This window comes from Rhinolophus hipposideros (assembly GCF_964194185.1).
Source record: "Rhinolophus hipposideros genome assembly, chromosome: 20".
NCBI classification, from domain to species: domain Eukaryota; kingdom Metazoa; phylum Chordata; class Mammalia; order Chiroptera; family Rhinolophidae; genus Rhinolophus; species Rhinolophus hipposideros.
This window is the reverse complement of record NC_138066.1, coordinates 18,507,585-18,533,724: the sequence shown is the minus strand read 5'-3', so window position 1 is coordinate 18,533,724 and position 26,140 is coordinate 18,507,585. Positions and strand designations below refer to the sequence as shown.

Here is a 26,140-nt window from a genome sequence, read left to right as displayed (position 1 = left end):
GGAGGAAACGGTGAATCAGAAGAGCAGGTACTTGCCTAAAGTCATACCAGTGAACAGAACACATTCACTTCCCTTGAAAAGAAATCTCACTATGGGTAATAACCCAACGGGCAGTTTTTCCTTAGAACATAGGATTTGCGCTCCAGTGTTCTAGTCTAAATATTTAATTTACATAATCACATTTCTAGAGAGTCTCAAGTGTTTACTTACAAAAATTCATTAAAAGCACTCAAATCATATAGTATATAGTTCCAAATTGTGTTTCAAAATAAGTTCTGTTAAAAGGAGTACATTTCTTAGTCATTTTGTGGCTTACTGCACTTCCGGAACCAACTATTGATAAACTTCCTCCTTTTCTACAGGAACCATTTCAGTTTGCCAGAGGACCATTTTTAATCTCAACTGAACCACCCCTTTTGCTTCCTTAGCCGTATCACCAAAATGTCCAGTTAGAACAAGAATTTAGCATCCTGCAAAAGAAGTTAACAACTGAGGTAAGAAAATTTTCACACAAGCAATCTGGTTTGATCTTTGCATTACATAAAATTTATTTTTAAAACGAAAATGTCTATAATTTAAACTCTGATAGCCTAAAGATGTCTATAACAGGTCATGCTGCATGGAATCAAACATCATTCAGTGTTGAGCTTGCCTTGGACAAAAAAATTTCACTTAGGTTTGTATGATATATAATTTCTGCTAGCTTTGTTCATCTTAGTTCTGTAATTAAAAAAAATAAACTATAGCCATGGCAGATAAAGCTAAGGGTAGAATCCATGGGATATGACTGAATTTACAACCCCAAAATACCGACTGTTAAAAACTCTGATTTGCTTTCTATAAAAGTTTCCTGTACATAACATAATCTATAGATTTAAATTATTTTTATTTTTAAATTCCCTTTAGTGTCTATAGTGAGAATGGTCACCTAATTTACTTAATTTAAAAATTTCACTTAATTTAAAAAGAAACCAAAGGAGATTAGATGAGGTACTCAGTTATCATTATTATATATTACTTGTTTTTTATACAAGTAGAATTTTATATTTAAGTAATAATGACATGAAAATGTTATCACTCATTTTTAAAGTTCACCAAAACTGTTATAAACTGTATGTATATATAATCATATCATCTACATACTTATGTCACATATTACTTGAGCCTTTAGTGAACAGTGTAAAATAGATACAGGAAAAAACAACAGAATAAACAATAGAAAATTGCTAATATGCATAAAAGATGCCTGTTCTGTAAGCAAACTGGGTAATTACAAAATAAATATTCTCCAGAATAAAAACTGCAAATAGTTTACATAGACTTGCAATATTATGAAATAATAAATTCATAATGGGTGATATCCTATATCAATATTTCATAAATACTTAATGACTTTTCCTTATAGAACTCCACTTTGGATTTCTTCTAAGTAACTATTACAGAAGTTAGAAAATAAAGACTTTAATCTCTTTTTTTAGACAAGACTTGTCTATATATTTTTAAAGGGTCAGCCCCAAACTTAGAGTTTATTAATACTTGTGTTTTTCAACTAATTCCTATATAATTCTACTTAGGAGAAAATTATGAATTCTGAATAAGTTTGAATTTGTTAAATATAAATCTGATGCCTTTCAATGTTCAATCTTTAAAAATCACGTCAAATATGACAGTTTATAGGCTAACCACTCAAAACTCCCATAACTGTTTTTATGGAATCACAGGACTAAAATGGTTTTCTAGTAGCCCTTTATACAAGACTACCTCTAAAAGTTACTTATATATCTGTTCCCAGAGAGTTCACATCTCCTTTCTTCACAAAGCATTTTTATTTTATAATTTTACTATAAGAGACAGTGCGGCATACATAGTGACAAGTTATGCGTAGTAGGAAAGGGCTCTGGTATAAGATTGATATTGTTTCTGTATTAGTGCTACTGTTTAGAGCTGTGACACTTAGGCAAGTGACCCAGCTTCTCTGTTGTCTCAGTTTCTTTATCCGTAAGATGAAGACAGCACCACCTGGCTCAGTAAAATACGGCAGTGCGCAGCGTTTGGTGGGTACTCCGTAAATGGTAGATATTATTATTGATAACAGGGGGTCATCAAGTACTTCCTATCAGAGTTCAAGGTTAATTTCCCCTTCTGCTCTTCCTCAACATAGAAATGCTGTTTTCTTCCTTTTATGGTTTGATAACCACTAGTTGGAGATACACTACTACTAAATTTTAATCTATTATATCTGTATTGTAACATATCAAAGTACTAACATTCACCTTTTATTTTTGGTACTGCTACCCACAATTGCCTTTTTGTCCAGGATATGCTCTCCAAATCTCCTTGATTCCTTTAAAAAGACTATGATATTTCTTACCATTTTTAATTTAACTGCATTCATTTTAAATGCTGGGCCCCAGTGCTCGCTTCGGCAGCACATATACTAAAATATTAAATGCTGGGCCCTTTACCTATGCATTATATTAATAAGAACATGTCTAATATATGAGGACTCCTGCTTTACTGCAACCATCTTTAAATTGCTTAGTTAAAACAGCTTATATTTTTCTTCTTCTTTTAACAATTTTTGAAATTTTCAGGAAAAGCAAAGGGCAAAATCACAGATTTAAACCTCAAAGTGCCAACCTGAAATAATGAACAAAATACTGTCATACAAAGGTAGACAAATTTGGGACTAGTGTAAGCAGCAGACTAAGGGATTTCTAGAAACAATGCTATACAGAATGTGCATAGGTTCTTTAGAGTAATTAGCAGGGATGATTCTGGGTAGAGCTGGGTGGGGGCAAAAAAAAGAAAGACAATCTTGAGGGAACGTGGAGCAGACAGGAGAGTCTCCAGTGAAAGATGGGTGAGTTTGAGAAGATGGGTGGTCCAAGTCCTCCAAGTGGGCAGACAGCTGGCTTCTCTGCTAGCTCCCTGCATCACAAACACAGGCCAGGGACAGAGCAGCATTCTGTGGCTGCTTCTTTCATTACTTCAATCTTTTCTCACAACTTCTGATTTTACCCACTTCATTCTTCTACCCTAACTTTTTGCTAATTACATAACGCCACTTTTTCTTCTGCTTTTCATTAACTTTGTTTTTTAATAGCACTCGAATTAATTGACCTCCCCTTTTCCCATATATTTGCTACTTGCTATCATTTTTGTCTTATTTTGTGTGTGTGTGTTTGTATTTCTTCGCATTCCCTTTTCACTTCATATTATCTGACATTTTCTCTTCTTGAATCCCCTGCTCTTTATGGTTCTTGCTACTGTCTACGCCTGCAAAAAACAGTGCTGGTACTTCATGTACACACGGTTTATATATTTTAAAAATGCAGATGTTAAATAACTTTCTGCACCGGTCCTAACACTGACCTCACTATCTCTGAGCTAGATAGAAAAAGTCCGTTTCTTCACTATTATACTCTCTATTTATTCTTTTTAAAAACCATGCCCCCTCTTTTCTGGACTATTCTGGATTGCTATAGAGTTCTACCACAGATTCGAGCATTCTGATGCAGTAGACCCTAAGAGGGTACACAACTAATTGAGAAGTGGGAAAGGGATAGGATAGATAAAAAGTAAATGTGGTTTTAATACTACCACAAAGCTTAAATAGTAAGTGAAAAATCTCATATACTGAAGGCCCTATGATCTTCCTATTGACAAAAAAGGCTATGAACCTATCAAAATTGATCTTACAAACTAAACTGGACTTATGTTCCTGTTTGGGCTCTTTCTTCTCAAATGTCTTTTTTAGCTCATTGAAAAGAGGAACCATGTGGTTTCCTTTTTTTCTTTTTCTTTTTTTAAAATTTAAGCAAAGTCACAAAAGAGGGAACATTTTTGGGTGAAGACAAGTCATGGGCTACATTTTCTGTTGCTTTGGGTGGCATTTTTAAAAAACTAAAGTGAAACTCCAGTGAAGAGGCCTTTCCTTGGGACGTGGGGTGGGAATCTTTAAGAATAGCAGATGGGAACTGCTTGGATCACAACCATCTAGAGATGATTCAAATACCCATATTTATGCCAAAGTTTCCTTTTCTTTTCTCCCTATTAAGCCTTTTGAAAAATTGATAAAATGCAGAATTTAATAACTTAAAGTATTAATAAATAGTGACAAGGTGACATGGAAAGGAACCACAAAACCTAATACAGGTTAAATGTTTACTGGGCTCCCAACATATACGGCACTTTGCCTTAAAAGAATCAACATATAAAAACACGAGGCAGTTCAGGGTAGCAGGAAGACCACATGCTTTGAAACTAGGTGACCCTGGATACAAATTCTGTACCCAGTCTGTCACCAACAGTGATGTAACCTCGGGCAAGTTACTTAACGCATTTGGATGTGTTTCTCTGTCTCTAAATCAAGGATTTACATCTTGAAAGATGAAAAGATTTCCATCTTCCTTACAGAATCATTTAGAGGTTACAGGAAAGAAAGTATGTAAAACATCTGGGATAGTACAGCACATAGTATGTTTTAGGTAAGTATTTTTCTTTGCTTCTTTCTGGCTTCTTCAAGATTCTTTATAATCTTGAGGGAGTGAGGATAAAGAGAGAATGTGAAAAGTAATTAAAAAACAAACACAATTATTTAAGTGTGAGGCCATACAGGAAGAATTATCTAAGGAACCACAGAGACAACAAGAGGTAGGGGGACTCAGGGAACGGCTGATCTCTTTGGGCTGTGGTCAGTCATAAAGAACTGGCTTTCTGGAATTTAAGCTGAGGTCTGACAGATGAGGACAGGTTCAGAAAGGCAGTCAGAAGGGGGGGAAGGGCTGGGTTGGAAAAAAAAGAACACACTCTAGGTGGCTGAAAACAAGCATAATTAAAAGTATCTGTTTAGGGAAAAAAGTGTGGGTTTAGAAAGCACTTAAGATGGGGAAGAGGTACATTTGGCTGAATGAGAAGTTTTAGTCAAGAGGTATGAGTCAGAAAGTACAGCATAGAGAATACAGTCAATAATCTTGCAACAACTACGTATAGTGCCAGGGGGATCAGTGCATAAGTTACACAAATGTCTAACCACTATGCTGTACACCTGAAACTAATATAAAATAATATTGAATGTCAAGTGTAACTGAAAAAATAAAAAAAGAAAGAGATATGAGTCAGTACTGGTAAACTCAAGCCAGAAGGAAGAAAAGTCAGTTCAACATTTTTATCCTCACAGCAATGGGGAACCCTCAAGCAAGGGAGAAATAACCTGATCAAATGTGCTTTTCAGATTAAGTCATCAGTAGTGTGCAGAAGAGTTAAAGGAGAAATATTTTTAAATTTAGGTTTGAAGTGCTAGAGAGAAAATAAAGAAACTGTACAAAAAAAAAAAATCTACGTCTTTTTTCCTACTAAAATAGGGTAATTTATCATCCCTGTGTACCAAGTCGTAGAAGAGTAAGCAACGAAAACTACTCGAATTTGCTGAACAGCAATTTATTTGCAAAAGTTGAGGGAGGGCCTTTTCTCCTTTTATTGTACCTTGCACAGAACATCAAATCTCTCTGCGAATCACAGAAAAACTAGCTTCTAATCACGTACACCAGGATCTAACACCCTGAGAGTTTTCCTTTCCCTACTGTTAACAAATGACTGAACGGTTGCCATTGTGTTTAATAATGTGCAAAACAAGCAGATGCACGCAGAGCTGAAAAGTGTCTTTAGTAAAACTCTTCACTTTAGAAATAAGGCAACTGAGAAGTGGAGCAATTGAAGTGACTCGTTCTCACGGTTACATAGGACGTTAGGTGGGAGAAGCAGAGCTAGAACTGAACTCTTCAAGTTTTAGCATCTACTGCATCGCACAGCAAGTCCTGCTTGCCAAACTTATACTTGCCTTCTTTGCCCATGCTTATCTAGACGTTGTACCCCTGGCTGGAATATTTTATTTGCTTAATTCACTCTTATAGACCTTTCAAGACTCAGTTCAAGTTTTACTTCTCTGAGAAACCTTCCCCACAGCCCTTCCAGGCTAGATTAGTTCCTCTGTGTATTTCCTGCATACTTTTATGAGAAAACTCATCAAATTATTATTTGTTAGTTTATTTTTCCCACTGGAATCTTTTTTTTTAATCTCCTAAACCTAGAACAGGTTCTGACTCAAAGATGATGTTTACCAACAAATGAATGAAGTAGCAGCAGGACTGCATGACCAACCTGATAGGACTGACTCATCCAGATTCAAAGATCACTTTAGGATTTTAGCAGAGGATTGAATCCTTTAAAAATACAAGATCCTAACATTCAGGGCTAAACCCTAATGATAACGCAAAGATTACTAGTACAGTGCAAAAGAAGTGTATGAAGGTAGCACCACTAAAAATAGACAGGCGGGGAGAGGAGTTAGTTTTGAGATGCAGATCAATTGTTTTAAATATGTTGAATTTGTTGACAGTGGGATATATACATCGAATGTCCACCAAGAAGTCATACAAATGGAACTATTAGGTTGGTGCAAAGGGAATTGCAGTTTAAAAGGTTAAAAATAATTGCAAAAACCGCAATTCCCTTTGCACCAACGTAATAGAATCAAGGAGATTTGGGCTGGATGTACAGGTTTGGGAGTTGTGGCATAAAGGTGAGAGCTGAAATCTTACAGGTTCCCATCAAAGAAAAGCAGATGAGGACTGACTATCAACCACCCACATTCAGGAGGCAAAAAAACCCAAACAAACAGGAGCTAGCGAGATTAACATGAAAGGAAGACTCTTACAAAGAGGTCCTTGAAAAGTAGTAACAGAGTAGTCAGTAGCATCAAATGTAGTCAAGAGGGAGGGGGGAAAAAAGAGAGAGACGAAAGAAAAGGCTTTTGGATAAAATAACAGATGGTTTCTGGTGTCCTTCAAGGCAGCAGAATCAATAAATATACTTCAAATTGTAAAGGGAGGAAAAGCAGAGAGCAGGTGGAACTGACACACAGACACCATGTACTTGAGAAGTACGACTGAAATAAAGGACTAACGCGGTGAAGCTAGAGAGGTAGCAAGGCCAAATACAGATCTTATGAAAGAATTAAGAGAAATCACTGCCTCTGAGGTCCAAATGTTGTATGATAAGTAAGAGTATATTCAAAATTTGTTTACAGTAGCCTATAGAGGATATCAAGTCTAAATTAGGAATAATAAATACTAATCAAGTACCTACCTGCTTTATACCAGACACCAAATGATACCTAATTGTCTTTCTTTCTTTTATTATAAAACCACTGGTAAAGAGGAAACCTTCTGAAATGGATCCCAAGTATTTCATCTTAATTTTATTTTGTGGACACATGAACAACACAGTTTTCTCAGAGACAGAAGCAATTACAACAGAGAAGCAGCCACAATCGACTTTGTTTAGATCACCAATGCCACATGTCTCGGCTAATTTTCAAAACACAACAGGGAATCCTTTGGGTCAACCAACACAATTCAACGACATTTCTTCTAGGCAATCAATACCAACTGCCAAAGTTGCTGCTGGACAACCAACACTAGCTGTCCATGCCTCTTCTGGAAAACCAGCAGGATACACTTCTGCTGGACAACCACTTGCCTATACCACCACCAGACAACCAATACCAACAGCCAACTCTTCCTCCCAACGAACAGCACTATCTATGTTCACCTCTGCCAGGCAACTACGAACATCTGCCCATATTTCCTCCAGACAATCGCCACCACCTGTCTATACTTCTTCTCAACAACTATCATCTGTCTACACCTCTTCCAAAACACCAATACCACCAACTGTTCCAAATCTCTCCATACAACCAACACCAGCTGTCGAAAGATCACCTAGGATGACACCAGGATTCAACCTAGAAACTCCCAGTAAAACCCCACATAAAACCAATTCTGATTCAATAGCTGCCATATTAGTTGGTGTAACTCTGAGTTTTATGTTGGTAGCTATAATCACTATTGTACTATGCAAATGCTTGAGAAAACCAGTTTTAGATGATCAAAATTGGGCAGGTCGGTCTCCATTTGCTGATGGTGAAACCCCTGACATATGTCTGGATAACATTAGAGAAAATGAAATACCCACAAAACGTACATCAATTATTTCACTTATGGCCTGGAAACCAAGCAAAAGCACACTTTTAGCTGATGACTTAGAAGTTAAGTTGTTTGAATCAAGTGAAAACATTGACGAGTCCAACAACCCCAAAACAGAAAAAATAAAAGATCAAGTAAATGGTACATCAGAGGAGAGTGTTGGTGGATCAACAATCGGCACTGCTGTTTCTTCTTCAGATGATGCAGACCCGCCTCCACCACCTCCTCCCCTTCTTGATTTGGAAGGACAGGAGAGTAACTCATCCGACAAGCCCACAATGACAATTGTATCTCCGCTTCCAAATGATTCCATCAATCTCCCACCATCTCCGGACGATCTCAATCAAGTCTGTCAAGATCATAATTCTGAGTTCAGACAGTCATTTCCACCTCCCCCTGACTCACTAAACTTGCCCGTGCCACCAGGAGATTTTATGGAAGCCCCAGAAAGTTCCAACAATGAGATCCAATGTCAGGAATTCTCTGTTCTTCCTACCTCTGATCAAGAGCTCAATGAATCCCTGCCACCCCCACCTGCAGAATTGCTATAAATATTACAACTTGCTTTTTAGCTGATTTTCCATCCTTCTTAAAGAACTCCATTATTTTGTTTTTCTTCATGTGATGAAATATATTAAATGGCAGCTGGTCGCCAATTTTGATTTTTATTCAGGAACTACCTGAAAGGTGCTCAAAGCCCACGTGCATAGGTGAAACTTAGTTTTTAAAAAATATATAAGTGATCTACTTCCTGGATATAGTACCTAACTTTAATGGACAGCACATTTTACCTATGTGGATGGTATATGTCAATAACTTAACCATTTTGGAAATAATCTACGTATACTTAATATTACCCAATAGATTTTTTTTTTTCTGAAAAGCTATGTATTATGTTACCTTGAATAAATAAAAATTCATTTTTCCATTTCAGAGTTTGAGGTAGATGAAATGAGAAATTAATTTTTTTCATTTTTAATTTCTAAACAAAACTCCAAGTTTTAAATTAATACCTCAAGTATCAAATAAATATTCTAAGTTCATGGGGATGAGTTTAATCTCATGGGGATGAGATTAGAATGAATGTTTGAGAATTGAGAAATTTCCTTTTAGCTCTCGTTAGAAATAGTAAAACAAACATATTAAAACATAAAATTGGGGGGTTGGGTTGGGGACATTTACTCTGAAAAAAAAAAAAAATGAGTATGCACCAGAAAATGTAGACATTTTCCTGTCTTGTTGGGGGAGCACAAATTTTGAAACCAGCCTCTTTAAAAAGTTCCTTTTTTAAACACACCTTAAAAACCCAAAGAAAAAATCTTACAGAGGAAAAAAACAAACAAACAAAAAAACCCACTTTTATGGCTTCCTTCCAAATTTAGATGATTTCTCCAGGAAAAACAGACTGTATCACAATACAGATGGTTCTCAACTTTCACTAAACTCATACTTTTTTGACACTTTACATTCAAACTCTTCAACTGCTTTTCTTATGTGGAATTTCATCCTTTATCCATTATCTAACAAACGATAAATTTGAGTTCCCAGAATAGGATGGGCCCAATCTTGGTCAGTCAAGGCGGGGAGTGTTCCTTTGCCTGCGCGTGTGTAGCTGCCTGAAGAAGCACTCCTTAGCCCAATAAGCACATGGGCTTCCTCCTCACCCCTCCCCCAACTCCTGGGGGAAACAGTCCCTTAGAATGAAGTGTGGTGGCCTTATTGGTAGCTTAACGTTAGAAAACCTCTCATAGTTCTGGGATTTTTAAGAACAAAATATGGTATTTATTTGTAGCATGGTGTTCAAGAAACTAACGAAGTTCCACCTTTAATAAAAATGAGCAGGCTTCTGTACATTGAAATTTCATATACAATGTTTCTCTGTAAATCTTTTAAGCCATCCCTTACTGACCATGAAAACGATTAGTCTGCAAAAAACACTTCCCTGAGCTGCTTATATTTCCTGAATAAGCATGATGCTTATTGTCATACGTCATTGGTTCTCTTCTATTTTCCACATTAAAAAGTGTCTTTCGTGTATTTTTCAAACTTTGTACTAATTTTAAGGTTAATTTACCCAGCAGCAATCAGGAGCTTAAGAATTTCATATTATTCTTTTGAAGTTTAAATATTCTAGTTAGAGTAAACAAGACATATTTTATATTTGGTCAAGACTTTAACATACCTTATATCATCATAATCTTTCTCATTTTACCTTTAAGATTGTTACCTGACAGGCTTTTTCCATACTTTTGCTCTTCTATTTCATTACCTTCTTTTCTCACCTCTTGAAAGATAGGTATTGGGAAATATAAGCAAATACCAAGTCTCCTAACTAAATCAAGAACTGATGAGCTGGTTGTAGTCTTGTCTGATTTCTTTAAATACTACAGGCAGCTTTTCTCCTTCTGTTCTTTGTATAACAGAAGAACAGACTACAGCCGGCAGCTGTTTTGTTTTATTATTTTTTGGTAATTTTTTAAAAGAAATTCTCTGCCGGGGGAAGAATAATTCCCATTTACTGCATTCAATTTTTCCCTACTGAGGTCAGTGGAAGCTGAGCAGCCAAACAGAGGCAATTCTTGCTTAATCAGCAGAAAGAAATGCAAGCCAATAAAAGAAATACAGAAGAGATGAAAATGTTGGAACAACAAAAAAAACCTACAAAAAAATCAAAGAACCAGGATACAGAGGAGAAAGTTTATTTCATGGCTATGGCAAAAGGACAAGGCACAGGGTAATTAAAAGCAGACGGAATTTACATACCACATACCAGTCGTGCTCTAACCACATCAGCACTAACCAGATTCAGAAACAACACTGATGTCCATCTAGTTCAACTCCTTTCATTTGTTAACTGCTGAGAAAACAAGCCCAGAGACAGTAAGTGACTTGCTTAGCAGTGGTACTAAAAACTGTCTGCTCCCTAATTCCTGGTTCAGCACTCTTCTCACTAAGACCAAAGAGCGCCTACTTACATACATGCATTGCAACACACATACGTCACACATGTATTCCATTTGGGGTTGGTGGTGAGGGCACAATGAATTAGATGAGGGAGACCTGTAACTGTTGTTTACTACCTAGGTCTGATCAAAAAATAAAGTAGCAAAATACTTGAGTACCTATCATTAAAAAATGCTGGTACATGATTAGACCAACAGATCAATGGAACAAATGGAAAGTCCAAAAATAAATCTCAAATCAGTGGGGAAAAGTATTGGGACAACTGGATATGTATTTGGGAAAAACAATAAAATTGGATCTGTACTTTACACTACATTGGAAAAAACGCCAAATAGACCAGAGATCTAAATATAAAGCATGAAATTATACAAGAAGAGAAAATATGAGTGAATTCCTTTATCATCTGAAAGTGGGAAAAAACTTCTTAGCTGAGACTCAAAATCCAGAGGTAATAAAAAGAAAAGAAAAATCCAATTATATAGAACTTTGAAATGGCAAGCAAAACAAAACAAAATAAAAACTCACCATAATAAAGTGAAAAGACAAATGGCAAACTGGAAAAAAATTTGCAACTTAAATGAAATCAAAGGGCTATCTCTAAAATTAAAAAACAAACAAACAAACACTCCTAAATACAGAGGAAGATGGGAAAGACCCAAAGCACAATAGAAAAAATGTGCAAAACATATAAAAGACAGTCACAGAAGAAAAAATGTAAATAGTCCTTAAAAACATACATAAAGATATACAACCCTCCTCACAGTACGAGAGATGCATTTAAAATTACACTGAGCTCCTATCACCTTTATTGATATAAGTCCAGAAGTTCAACAACAAAGTCTACGGTGAGGAGCTACAGTACCTGACACCCTGACACATGGCTGTTGGGACAGCAAAATGGTACGGTCTATGGAGAGGAATTTGGTGATATCTAGAAATATTCCAAATGCATTTACCTTTTTACAGAGCAATCCCACTTCTAAAAATCTTTTTCAAAGATTCATTGGACAAAACATGACATCACTGTGGCATTATTTGTAATAGCAAAAATATGGAAACAACCCAGATGCCCACCAATAGGGGCCTGAGTAAATAAACCACGGCACACTCCCAAAGGGAGTACCATGCATCATAAAATGAATGAGACAGATCCCTCTGTACTGATACAGAGAGATCTTCCAGATATATTGTTAAGAAAAAAAGAACAAGATGTACCACAGTATATTTAGTATGCAACTTTTTGTATAAGAAGGGGATACATACACATTTTTGTACCTTTGCAAAAAGAAATACTGGTTAAGATACAACCAAAAGCTTGGAACAGCCACCAATAGGAGGAGGAAGAGAATAGGGTGGAGGCGTAGAGAAGCAAGATTTCTGTAATACACCTTGGCATACAGTTTTGACTTAAACAGTCCCTAAAAACTGAATAACTAACTGAAACAAACGAACCCAATTTTATGTAAAGCTGGTGATTCAAAAACACAGAGAAAACAACTGTTTTAAGTTGGATTAGAACAGAGTTGATATACAACCTTAGTGAAGTATATTATAAGGACAAATAGAGCTGCAAAGAAATCAAACTTTATTCAGTGGTTTGTAATCTGATTGTCTGCTGCAATACTGGTATTACTTTGAAACTATTATAGGATGATACAAATAAGCAATTATGTTAATGTTGTTAGGAACCATTTATAGGAAATGTGGGGGATAGAAGAACAAATTAAATCTTCACAAGAAAGCAAACAGATAAATCCAGATGAGGGGCATTCTAGAGAACCAGTGACTGAACTGTGACAACAAGCCAGTAGCATGCTGAGACAGGAGGGGGGAGGTTGGAGGAGGGACTGACCCCCCTGGATTCTGACCTGATCATTTCTACCTTGTCAGTTCTGCCATGCTTTTAACATACTTTATTCAGTACTTCTTCACTGTTTTCAGCAGGAAATTAAGTCTGAATAGCAAACTATATTACCAAAAGCAGAGAATATAATACTTTTAGTCTCAAATAAGCACAACAAATGTTATTAACTTAAGAAGTAAAGATAAACTGATTGGGTTCCTAAACTACTGATGAACAGGAGAGCTGTTCTCTGGCAGGTAATTTGTTATACCTTTCACAATGTTGGGATAATATATTCTAGGACAGTATGTTTCACAAAAAAATATGTAAATGAATTTACTACATAGTCTACAATATAATAGTTGCCTATATAGTTGTAAATCCTCACTTGACAGATTTATAAAAAATATAATGTGGGGGCAGCCGGATGGCTCAGTTGGTTAGAGCATGAGCTCTGAACAACAGGGTTGCCAGTTCGATTCCCACATGGGCCAGTGAGCTGCACTCTCCACAACTAGACTGAAGACAACGAGCTGCTGTTGAGCTTCTGGAGGGGCAGCCGGATGGCTTAGTTAGTTAGAGCGGGGCTCTCAATAACAAGGTTGCCGGTTCAATTCCCACATGGGATGGTGGGCTGCGCCCCCCTGCAACTAAAGACTGAAAATGGCAACTGGACTTGGAGCTGAGCTGCGCCCTCCACAACTAGCGTGAAGGACAATGACTTGGAGCTGATGGGCCCTGGAGAAACACACTGTTCCTCAATATTCCCTAATTATAAATAATAATAATGATAATAATAATAATAATAATAATAATGTGTCTGAATAATATCTAAAATAAGTTGTAACAAACATGTAGGCTTACAAAGTTATATTTTGAACTAATAGTAATATACTATATACTATGTATATATATATTTCATGAGAATTTCTAAAAGCATAAGGACAGTTTGTTACAATTCAAACATATTAAAATGTTCCCCCTTTTTCTTTTTGAGGATTTTATAATAATCTCTAAAGAAGAAGAAGTAATTTGGTATGTCCCGAAACTTGGAAATGAGAAACACTGCCACTACTATTATATTGGAATTTTCTATTATATAGCAGAATCTAGTCTCAATATAGCGTAAACTTAAATTCATTAGAATCCATTAGTTAATGAAATAACATGTTCTTTCTTTGAAACAAAAGTTCTGATGAGTAAAATGGAACTGGATAACTCTACTTCTACATTAATGTAATGAGAGTTCCTAAAATTTAGGAACAAATGTTTGGTGAATTGACCCTCAGTCACATCCCTTGAAGTGTAACAGCATATATTCGATCTGAAATCGAAGAAATCTATTCCCTATTTTCACAACAATACTGTTGACTGTAGTATTTTAAACACACTACTTTTAAGCACTGAGATTGATGACTGGTTTCTGAAATCCATAGGAAGAATCTTATTTAGAGTCCAAGGCTGAACCCTCAAAGTAAAGTAAAGAGAAGAATGCACCCAATCAATAATAAACATCTAACACTGCAGACTTCTAAAATGTAGATACTTTTCGAGGAACATTAATATTATACAAAAGGAGACTCCTATAGTTTGTTTTCCAAGAAAAATAACGCAAAGTTTAATACAGTAAGTTCTAATTGAGGTAAAATTTGGGATAAAATAATGCCTAGCAAACTAGGCATAAAGATATTTCCTTACATGTAATATGCTACTAAATGCTGGTTTTTAAATGGTAACAATACGTAATGAAAATGCCAGAACTTTATTTGCTTTCTTTTCTAAAGTAAACTAGCTATTTTGGAAATTAGATTTGCGTTTTAACAGATTATTTACATAATCAGTCTATTAAAGAAAGAATGGAAAGAATGGAGCAGAAACTATCATAAATATAGTCTCATTTTATGAATTGCATAGCCAAACTTTTCCTTTACACTATTTCATGCAGTTTTGAAAGTATAAATTGCTTTCTCAGAAGATAAAATGTGAAACATTCATTAGAAATTACCTGAAATTGATGCTATTGTTAAAACATAAAATCAAATAGGTCGTCATTCATAGAGTATCAAAGATGTCTCTGGAGAAAACATGACACATACCCATGCATCAAACAAAGTTTAATGAAGAAAAAAAAATCCTTAACCTAAAAGTCACAAAATAAAACGTTTATTTTACCACATGAGCTGATAATTCAAAGCGTAAGATGCCCTATGATCTCACTTATATGTGGAATCTAAAGAAAAAAATAAGAAATAAACAAGAAATAAAAAATAAAAGCGTAAGGTGCTCATTTAAAAATGCAGCCTACTTGTTTGTGTGTAGCCTGGGTCAAATATCCTTTGTATTAGAAAGATTAAAGAAAAAAACAATCACATGTAAGTACTTCTGTATTTCCCCAAAAGGAAGATGAACATTTAAATAGTTGATAAATTTGAGAAGCTGATTATACATAATAATCACCATGTTAGGGGAGCACATAAAAATCAAACAGATTGTACCATGTTACAAAGTGGCATGACTTCTGTACCATTTTAGAAAAAGAAGGTGAAAAGGCAGGAGTTAAAAGTAAATAATTAACATCTTAGAAAACCATCCAGGAGGCCGGTCAGATTCATTTTCAACACGTAAAAACAAGGAAGAGTAGAGGCATTAAAAAAGAACCACAAATTTTTCATCAGGCAAATGTTACAATGTCTGAACCTAAGCTCAGACAAAAATATACAGAAATGAGTACGGGCCAAGTCGAAATGCGCCATGAGGCATTGCATCCTATAGCAAATTTCAGATACGTAGGTATGCTTAACTCTGTAAATTTAAAAAAAAAAAAATGGGGGGGGTCTATTTTGTTGCGTGTGCACCTCTTGCAATAAATTTGAGTCAGCACCAATGACAGCTCTGCAGTCCTCCTATGTGGTGCTGATCAGGTGGTTGCAGAGCTTCGGCTCACAGCAACACAATGCAGCTGAGCAGGCAAGCACAGCCCACAGCCAGAAGCGGTTCCTTCTCTCCAGAACAAGGCGACCTTTAAAGCTTAAGTGTCCCGGAGAAAATGAGATGCCGAGTCTGAAGACGACACTATGGTAAGCTGTTATTTACATCAGTAAAAGCTCAACTTTGGAATTTTTTTCTCTTTTTAAGAAAAAGTCAACGTTAGGATTGAATATATGTTCAATAGCAAGTGCATGCACCAGAAATTTGCTGCAGTGTCAGTGGAGGAATTTCTTTTCAATATTCATTCACTTTGTAGATATACATGCTGTTTTCCGTTAGAATCGGCACTGAACTATGCAAGGGAAAAAAACCACTTTATAAAATAGGAGGTTTGAAGGTATGTTGTTGGTTTGGATTTTTCAAGTGCCTTATAATGTTTTGCAAGGATATATTTATCCTAAAAAGACAAAGATGAATTTCAAAGTATTGTTTTAATATCTAAATAAAATCTCTCCCTCCACACACACATTGACTATTACATTACTGCAGAGATTTAAAAAGAAAAGACACGACAGCCATTTTCCCCCATCTGACTAAAAAGGATATTATCAAAAATAGCAATAGCTTAAGATTCTGACTCTTTATTTGCAGAGAATGCTATTTTTTATAATATTAAGGCTCTGGGAGGATAAATAAGGAAGACTATGTGAAAGAAGGGAGCCAATACAGGAGAAAAACGCAGGAGAGAGTAGGGGGAGAGAGTCTCTCTCTACCACAGAGCCCCAATGGAAGGATTAAGCATTTGGACTATAAATGAAGGGAGCTTTGTTACTTTAATCACTGGAACAATTATAAAAGGACTCAAGAACAAGGAGGTTGATTGAAAATTTTGCCTAATGCTAACTGACCCAGGCAGATGCCTAATTGTATTTGCATATTAAAAGAAGGGTGTATCTGTTTGTTTACAGGCTTTGATGGAATGTCAGATACTGACAATGTCTCCCAGCCTGTTCATCCTTCTGTTTCTCACACCTGGTATCTTATGCATTTGTCCTCTCCAATGTACATGCACAGAAAAGCACAGGCATGTGGACTGTTCAGGGAGAAACTTGACTACATTACCATCTGGACTGCAAGACAATATTATCCATTTAAATCTGTCTCATAACCACTTTACTGACCTGCATAACCAGTTAACCCGATACACCAACCTGAGGACCCTGGACATTTCAAACAACAGGCTTGAAAGCCTCCCTGCTCAGTTACCTCGGTCCCTGTGGGATATGTCTGCTGCTAACAACAACATTAAGCTGCTTGACAAATCTGATACTGCTTATCAGTGGAACCTTAAATATCTGGATGTGTCTAAGAACATGCTGGAAAAGGTGGTCCTCATTAAAAACACACTCAGAAGTCTTGAGGTTCTCAACCTGAGTAGTAACAAACTTTGGACAGTTCCAACCAACATGCCCTCCAAACTACACATCGTGGACCTGTCTAAAAATTCCTTGACACAAATCCTTCCAGGAACATTAATAAACCTGACAAATCTCACACATCTTTACCTGCACAACAACAAATTTACATTCATTCCAGATCAAGCTTTTGACCAACTCTTTCAGTTGCAAGAGATAACCCTTTACAATAACAGGTGGTCATGTGACCATCAACAAAACATCACTTACTTATTGACGTGGGTGACGCAGACGAAAGCCCACGTAATAGGGATTCCCTGTTCTAGCCAAATCTCCTCCTTGGAGGAACATAACACATACCCCACACCTTCTGGATTTACCTCAGGCCTGTTCACTGTAAGCGGGATGCAGACAGTGGATACCATTAACTCTCTGAGCATGGTAACTCAGTCCAAAGTGACCAAAATACCCAAACAGTATCGAACAAAGGAAACGTTTGGTGCCACTCTAAGTAAAGACACCACCTTTACTAGCACTGACAAGGCTTTTGTGCCCTATCCAGAAGATACATCCACAGAAATGATCAAGTCACACGAAGCAGCAGCTGCAACTCTAACTATTCATCTCCAAGATGGAATGGTTACAAACACGAGCCTCACTAGCTCAACGAAATCATCCCCAACACCCATGACCCTAGGTATTACTAGTGGCATGCCAAATAATTTCTCTGAAATGCCTCAACAAAGCACAACCCTTAACTTACGGAGGGAGGAGACCACCACCAATGTAAAGACTCGCTTACCTTCTGTGGCAAGTGCTTGGAAAGGAAATGCTTCGTTTCTCTTAATGCTCAATGCTGTGATCATCCTGGGTATCTGAGGGTCTGCATTTTCTGAAACTAATGAAAGAACTCCTCCCTGATGTACAGTTGGGAAAATATGCCCCTATCTAACCAGTGATTCAAGCTCAATTAAGTATTCAAGAAAGCCAGTCTTACCTTTCTGACTCTGATGTATATGAAGTAACTTGTCTTAAATAAAAGAAGTGCACAATGTCTTGGTACTTGCTGCTATTTTACTGTCTTACGTAAAACTAATGAATTCCTTTTTTTAAAAAATGAAATGTTTTCTTTTTAAGGCTTCAATTCATTGCACAAGATATAAAGCGTCTAAACTTTAATATGTATTTTATGTATGTTTACACTGTCAAACACCTGGGAAAAAAATAAAAGACCTATGCTCACAACTGTGTCGTTTGGCTTTCTAGTCATGCCAATCTAATCTACTCAGTAGAATCAAAATGGCCCACTCATTTTTGTGCTAGTGTACGTTGGTGAAGTCTTTAAGGTAAGTGAAATGTTGGGGGTATCCAAGGATTTTGCCACTAAAATAAAACTGAGGTTGCCATCCCATGAATGGTTATGCCACATTATTTTACACACAAGCCATAATTGTTTTAAATCTAAATGATGTCCTGCTTCTGAGGAACTCTTGGCTACTTTACAGATTAAATAATGGACAAAAGCTCTTCAAAAAGCTAGAAGACACTAGGCTTTGCATTTTAATAAGGAAAGTTTAATGGTTTTGTTTTTAGCGTTTAAGACAAGTATTACAAACACAATAAAAACTTCAGGCTTAAGGCCATGTAAAGGAACAGTTTTAGTGCATATTTAACGAATCATTTACTAATGGAAAATTTAAATATTTACAAAATTAAAAGGCTTCGATGTGCAGGAGAGGAAAATTTATCTTTTGCACTTCAGACATTAGAATCTGACTTAACTAGGTTAAAAATAAGATTAGTTTCAGGATAAAATCGTGGGAGGCTAACAAATACTATGGGAGGGAGAGGAAAAGAAAAGAAGGGAAAAAAGGATGGAATTCATTTGGTGCTACAATCGAGTGATGAACTCAATAAAACAACAGAACTAGGGCTGGGCCCGGGCAAATCATGCCACTCCAAATCAAATGGCACTGGGTGGGACTCCAAATATGAGAAAATCAAGAATTTTCTACAAATGTAAAATTAAGCCATCTTAGAATTAGAGACAAACATAAGTAACAGCTAAGAGTCAGGGGGTTGGGTGGGGGAAGACCTGAAACCAGGCTAGACTAAAATGCAAGACGGCATAACTGAAATGAGGGAGCTACAAATGAGGTGTTCAATTTGTGAGACATAAGGAACAATCTATTTCAAGCATTCCTAGAGTTGGGAAAAGAGTACAGGAAGAAATTTTTATGCTCCTTCCTAAGAAATTTTAAAATTAAGATAGACTTCTTTCCAGGTTTGGGAACATTTCTATTCAGAGATAAAAAAGTAACAACCTTCTAATGTGCCCCCTCTCTCCCTTTTTCTTTTTAAGTGCCAGGCTTATGGGAAAATTATTGTTCAACTTCAATAAAGCAATTCCTCTCCTATGCTGACTAGTATAGTGGCTCTTGAACATTTTTCTGCCCCTAACTGGCTCACCATGTCAGGGAATTTCACTATGAAAGAAAGGGGTTCTTTGAAATAATCTCCTAAATGGTTCTAAAATGCATTCCCTTTCCAAATTGGCAAACTGCTCCCACTTCTTCCCAATCACTTTTCTAGTATCTTCACCATTGATGATAGAGGCTAATTGCTTAGATATTTTCTACTCTGCCACATATTTGCATCTTGTTTTAAAAAACATATACTGAGCTTCATGGAAAGTAGGTTTCTAAGAGGTAATGTCTTCCATTCTGAGGGTATGTGAAAAATTCAATGTTGTCTTAGAAATCCTATGGGGAAAAGCGACAAGAAAGTGAAATTATGGATTATAGCATAGGCAGTAACTAGGGATTATGCCAATCCCTAGTTGGCATGTTTGCAAAATGCAGATGAAAAACTCAATAAACAAGTACCACACATGTCAACTACACAGACTGTAAGTCCTTAGAAAGAAGTATTATCTAGCCTTGAAGTAATTGCTTCCTCCTAAGGAAATTGTGTTCTCAGTATCATTAATGGAGGAGGACTCATTATTTGCCACTAAGACAAGAACTGCTGTTATTATTGGACTCCAGAAACATTTCAAAATGCATCAGTCCTCAGCATCTATTTCTCAAGCTCTTAAGATATACACACACTCCTAAGGCTTCTCTTTTACAGTAACTTTTGTTTCTCACCAGTAAAGAGAATCCAAATAAGAGCACAAACATAAAAGCAAATACAGTAAGGGATAAAAGCAGTGTGAAGAGTGTGTGCTCTAGTTTCAAAGGTTCCAGGCTTAAATCCTGCCCTTGCCAGTTCTCAGTTGTACAACCCTGGACAAGTTAGCACTGCTCTAAGTCACAGTTTCCACATCTATAAAATGGGCTAGCAGCACTTATTCCTAGGGGTTTTCTTCTGAGGATTAAAAGGCATAATTCACATAAAGCCTTATTACAGTGTCCTGGCCCCTGACATTCTATATGCAGGAATGTTGCTGCTGTTGTTAGGATTACTATTATTACATGTGTATGTCCAAGCCCAGTGATTGGGGAAATTCCCATATATGGAAACACCCAAGCTCTAGCTATACCCTTAGAGCAAGAGAATGAAAGGGTATATTTGCTTCAGTCCTGCCCCTCCACCCTCTAGAACTCAGGTTCAGACATTAGTGGAATAGGGATCCGGAAGAAAATCAGAGAAACATTCACGTATCACAGCAGAATGAGAAGACATCTTCTATGGCTAACTTAAAAGATGACAAATATGTGCTATTCAATAATTTTCCATACAATGCTCTGGAGCAATAGCAAATTCCTTCAACTGACATGAAAAATGTCAGACAAAAGCCAGCTTAAAATCTTTGATAAGATTATTCCTTATGAAGTACATTTTAAGATCTGGGTAAGGAATGACATCATGTATTGTGAACACCGTTCTTATAAGTAAGAAGTTATATTTCTATTAAAATCAGACTCAAACAATGATACCCATTACCATTAATCATTTTTTGTTCTGGGATATTCCAGAAAAAAACACCCCAGAAGCAAGAGATAAAATTACACGAAAATAAGAAATAAAATGATTATTAACCGGTGAAATAACTGTGTATCTAAAGGATTCCTCAGGAATGTCTTCAGAAGAATAACTTTAAATAAATAACAAAATAAATATGGAAACAATGAGAGTTTCTCAAATGCTGGAAACAAATAATTAGGAAATTACAGAAAAAAGATACCATTCATGACAGAAACAATAAACCAAAATATACAACGCCAAGAAATAACATCCGTATGAAATGTGTAGGAGCAAATGGGAAAAAGCTAAAAAAACATTAATGAGAGGTATAAACCAAGACTTGGTAGAGATGATAAACAAAGGTCTCGTCATTCATTTATTCTTTCACTCAATAAATATGTATTCAGCACCTGAAACGCACCAGGCACCAAGACTAAGTATAGGAGAAACACCTTGACTGATAGGGTAAAGATGCTGGTATGATTCCCAGTATAATTTATGGATTAAGCCGACCCTGACAAACATTCTAATGAGATTCCTTCTGGAACATGACATAAAACACTTAAGTTCATCTGGAAAAATACACAGGCAAGAATAGAAAAAGGAAGAAATAATAGAGGTAGCTTTGCCTTTCTTGAGAGGGAAACATACCAGATATAAGAATTAAGACAGAATGGTAGTGGCATAAAAACAGAAAGGAAGATAACCCAACATAGAAATGGTAGCACAGTGAGAGCACAGTACATGTAAGAATTCTCTGAGCACAGGGTTGTTGTGAGGAAAAATGAGGTAATTCATATAAAATGCTTAGTGCACACAACAGTGTTTACCACATAGTAAGTTCTCAAACACTGTGCACTTTGGAAGGAAAGAAAATCACAAATCAAAGAGGAAGGGAAAGATTCAATAGCAATGCTGGGAAAATTGGAAAACAGTCCAATTTAACACTCACTTCATGTGCTACGCCTACACAGTGAACTAAAAATGATAACATTAAAAAAGGAAGTCTTAAAATCAACAGAAGGATTTAAAAATATTTATAAATCTCTGGGTGGAAGTTTTTTTTTTTTTTAATTAGAAAAAGAAAAAAAATCACAAAGAAATCATCAACAGATTTGTCTATACAAAATCCTCACATTTCTTTATGCTAAAACAAGCCTGACAAAAACATTCCAATAGAGTACCGTAAAGCAGATTGTTAATCAAAGATCATAAACATGATAAGAAAGGTACTTAGATTCTCAATGGATAGGTGGGCAAAGGACACAAACAGAATGTTTAAAAGATAGGAAGCATGGTGATTGATTAAATATATGGGAATACGGCCAACCATATAACAATTAATAAGCAAAAATAATATGCGATACCATTCTCATTATTAAATCAGCAAGCAATTGTTTAAGAATAAAAACCAATGGTGGGTAAGACAAAATGAAATAGCCACATTCACATACCGGTATGACTCTTTTGGACAGCAGTTGGCAACTGTGATGAGAAAACAGCTATTCTGAGTTGCTGCCTAGCCATTGAAAAACATGACAACCCTGTACACACTCAGAGTCTGGACATGTAAAGAAGGATCTGAGTGTAGGATTCCCTCGACAAGTACCCACATAAAAGATGTCCTTTTCCTGGGACACCTTTGAAAATAAACACTTAAAAGTTGAGTCCCCGAAAAGTTAGTGACCACTGCCCAAGCATCTCATAAATAATATTACCGGGGCTTCCTCCCTTGCCCACTCATGACCTGGGACGCACTGTGCCCTTCCCCCGGCGCACTGTGCCCTCCACCCACGTTTCTGGGATTTATAAGCAATATATCTTGTGACCTTACTTCCTTAGTGTAAGTATACTGAAACTGAGCCCTCAATCAAAAAGGCCCCAGGTCTTCACTTTCCCAAAGTGGGAACTGGGATGCTGAGGGAGCACCTGCGGACCTCCTGTGGGAGGCTGGTGGCTCCGCATTCAGCAGGGCATACTCTGCATATTCTCAATTTAATACACCAGCTACAGGAGGTGGGGTGGGAGGGGGAAGCACACCAAGGACCAAAAACTTAAAATATCTTAACCTTTAATGTAGTAAATTCTAAGGAAATCACAGCATTCTTTCTAACAGCAAGGAAAATGGAAACAATGCTAAATATCTACTATTGGGAAATTGGTTCAGTAAAGGATGACCCACTAACAAGAATATTATGTGCCCAACAAAACTTTTCATGAAGAATTTTTTTCAAGTTTGAAATGTGGAAAATGCAAATACTAGAAAGATAAGCAAAAATTATAGGATATAAATATACATGTTATAGAACTATGTATATAAACAACAAAAAAGAGAGAAATATACCAAAATGCTAATACTGTATACCTCATATGTTTTACCTCCTGCTCTCTCTTTGAAAAATGCAAGAGATCTAAGAAAAGATCTATTAGAACAGCTATCCAAGGGATTTAGGTTGAGTAGGAAAACAAGAAGATGAAAACATAGAAAATGAACTGTGACTAGGAAGAGGTAGTCAGGAAACAAGAGGGTCTCATGATACAACAATCAGAGATGGAAAAGCACTATCAGAATTCTTGGGGGCACATCTGAATTGTATTAGCTTACTTTAGCTCTACGTGGTCATTGCTGTCAAGATGGTTCCCCGAACAAATCTAACCCTTTTTTCTCCTTAAAACAAAACAAACAAACAAAAAACTTCAATAATGTCCCATGTCTAAGAATAAAATCTAAACTCTTTATGGTTTACTGTGTGATCAGGCCCCCTGTTTCCCTTTACAGCACCATCTTAAAGTTGTCAAGCTCCCTCACATTGTTTAGTTCAGATGCAATGTCATCCTGTTCCTCTAATTCACCATGCTCTCTCTTGCCACCAGGCTTTCGGAGATGCTGCATGTTCTCTTTGATACACTCCTTTCCCTCTTCTTCCCCTGGCAAAACCTTATTCATCCTTTTGATTTCAGTTTAGATACCACTTTCTCCTAGGAGTTTAATTTTTTGGAACATATTGATCTGAATTTAGGAATAAAAGAATGAATTAATCCAGATCAAAGATGTGACTGGTGAATTAACAATGACCTACTTATGACAGAAAAACCCAACCTCCAAGTCTTATTCCATTAGGTCAAAGTCATAGCTTCCTAGTCCAAAGAAAAGAGAGATTAAAAAAAAAAAAGGAAAGAAGAAAGAGGACTTGGCTAGGCTGGTACCTGTCATATGAGAAATTAGTTCTGGGCAGCGAGGAGTTATCTTTGGAACAATCCCAGAGAAAGGTTAATTCTGATACCTGCGAACAATTTAGTACAAGTAGACTGCTTAACGGAAATCAGTGAGGGAAACAGAAAGAAATGCCACCTCAAGGTGTTAATAATGTGTTAAGCAGATAAGTTTGCTTCACAGGTTGAAAAACTGTGATACAAAGTGAGGTTGGTAAGAAGCTCAACTTTTAGGAAATGCCAGTTTGGTTTAACAGCCCCAACTCTGTTAAATATGTTTAGGAACCAATTGAGACATATGTTCCACACACCCATTTACCTTTTCTAGAAACTGTGGCTTCATATTCTGAATTTGTTGGAAATTATTGATGAGATCAGAGCACAGAAATTAAACATACATGCACACACAATAAAACAGCAACACTATAATTTTTTTCTGATTAAAACAATTCGAAGTATATTTAAAGCACACTGGGGTTTAATAGAAAGAGCATGAGATAAGGTTTTGTCACCTACTGACTATGGTACCCTGTGCAAGTGATTAAATGTGTCCTCTGGTAAAAACCTATGTAGTTAAGAACGTGTATTCCACCTGGGTATTTGAAAGAACAGATTAAATCATGTATATGAAAGCACTTTGTAGCTGCTACATACACATTTTAAAGATTACTGCTGTCCGTTGTATAAGAGAGTCTTGGGTAATTAACAAGATCAGAAGCGGAAATGACTGAACCCACGGTGGTATATAATTCCCCACATGCCTGCCCTCTTTAGTTATATCTCAAATAGCTAGTTTACAAGGTTTCTTATTTACTTCTCCCATGGGAAATTAATTTATCAGTAAAAATTTAGATAACTGACTATTTCACCTTGGGTATCTCAAGGCTAACTATCGAATAAACCCGATGAAATGCTCCATATCAGGAAATGTAGTTTTTCACTGTTATGTTGTTGCCCATAGTTACAGTTCAAACAAACAACCTGAACACTCTGTAAGGCTGAGGGAGTTCAAATGCTTGTCAAATGCTTGCCTCAACAGAAAATCAACTGAGATTTAATGGCTTTTCATTGAGAGAAAAAAAACATCAGCCGGGGAAAACAAGGATGCCATACACCACAATAACCACCAGGAAGGCCCTTGTTTGCCAACCGAAGCCTCAGCAACCACGGCTGCACTGGGGACACTGTGCAGTATCTGGGCAACTGGCACACGGCCACACCCACCGACCACTTCTATTATTTACGCATCACCAACTCAGCTCTATTTCCTCAGGACGATGACAAATAATTAAAGAAAGCAACTAACTGTTTAAAAATGATTTCATCTATTTATGGGCTCTCATATTTCCTCATGGTATAGCTTTTCTACAATGATTACCTAAAATCTTTCTGAGTTTAACACAGTATACCTTAAGTATTGAGTTTCTTGCCTGACATTAAATTAAAAAAACAACAACTGCAGGACATTAAATACAAACTTAGAGACACACTGTAAAAGCTAAAGTATCTTTAAAATACGTTAAACTTAATAGAAGATCAAAGAGTCACCTGAAACTATTAAAACATCTTCTTAACTATGAGTTGACTATAAAGAGATTTTAATCTTAAATATAAATGTCACACATGCTACATCTCAATTTCTGTACTTTTCTTCAAAGCTGTCATGTCTGAGTCATTAAACTCTTATTCCAATGCGGATGTCATTACTGGAAACATCTTTGGGGCCCCTCCTTTCAAATATTACTAAGGGCCAGTTCATT

General features: G+C 36.4%; 3 protein-coding genes across 14 annotated transcripts in view; 2 read left to right on the top strand and 1 right to left on the bottom strand.

Annotated features, from left to right (window-relative positions):
- The window catches only part of NF1 (neurofibromin 1), a 198,798-nt gene that overhangs the window by 46,812 nt on the left and 125,846 nt on the right, over nucleotides 1-26,140 (bottom strand). The gene's annotated exons all lie outside the window — the stretch shown is intronic.
- Nucleotides 363-9,228, top strand: EVI2B (ecotropic viral integration site 2B). Of its 3 annotated transcripts, none has more exons than XM_081027811.1 (3): nucleotides 378-494; nucleotides 4,420-4,490; nucleotides 7,220-9,228. In XM_081027811.1, exon 3 carries the CDS (start codon nucleotides 7,235-7,237, stop codon nucleotides 8,597-8,599), a length of 1,365 nt encoding a protein of 454 aa, XP_080883937.1. In that variant the 5' UTR covers nucleotides 378-494; nucleotides 4,420-4,490; nucleotides 7,220-7,234; the 3' UTR covers nucleotides 8,600-9,228. The 3 variants fall into 3 exon arrangements, with proteins under 3 accessions (XP_080883936.1, XP_080883937.1, XP_080883938.1); XM_081027812.1 differs by having other exon boundaries at nucleotides 381-494; nucleotides 4,376-4,490; XM_081027810.1 differs by lacking the exon at nucleotides 4,420-4,490 and having other exon boundaries at nucleotides 363-494.
- On the top strand, nucleotides 15,795-18,441 carry OMG (oligodendrocyte myelin glycoprotein). The gene is made up of 2 exons (XM_081027779.1): nucleotides 15,795-15,932; nucleotides 16,752-18,441. The coding sequence occupies exons 1-2, from the start codon at nucleotides 15,930-15,932 to the stop codon at nucleotides 18,075-18,077; spliced, it is 1,329 nt and encodes a 442-aa protein (XP_080883905.1). The 5' UTR covers nucleotides 15,795-15,929; the 3' UTR covers nucleotides 18,078-18,441.

Excerpts from the sequence above, each read along its gene's own strand:
- EVI2B (XM_081027810.1), top strand. The coding sequence starts at position 7,235 with ATGGATCCCAAGTATTTCATCTTAATTTTATTTTGTGGACACATGAAC.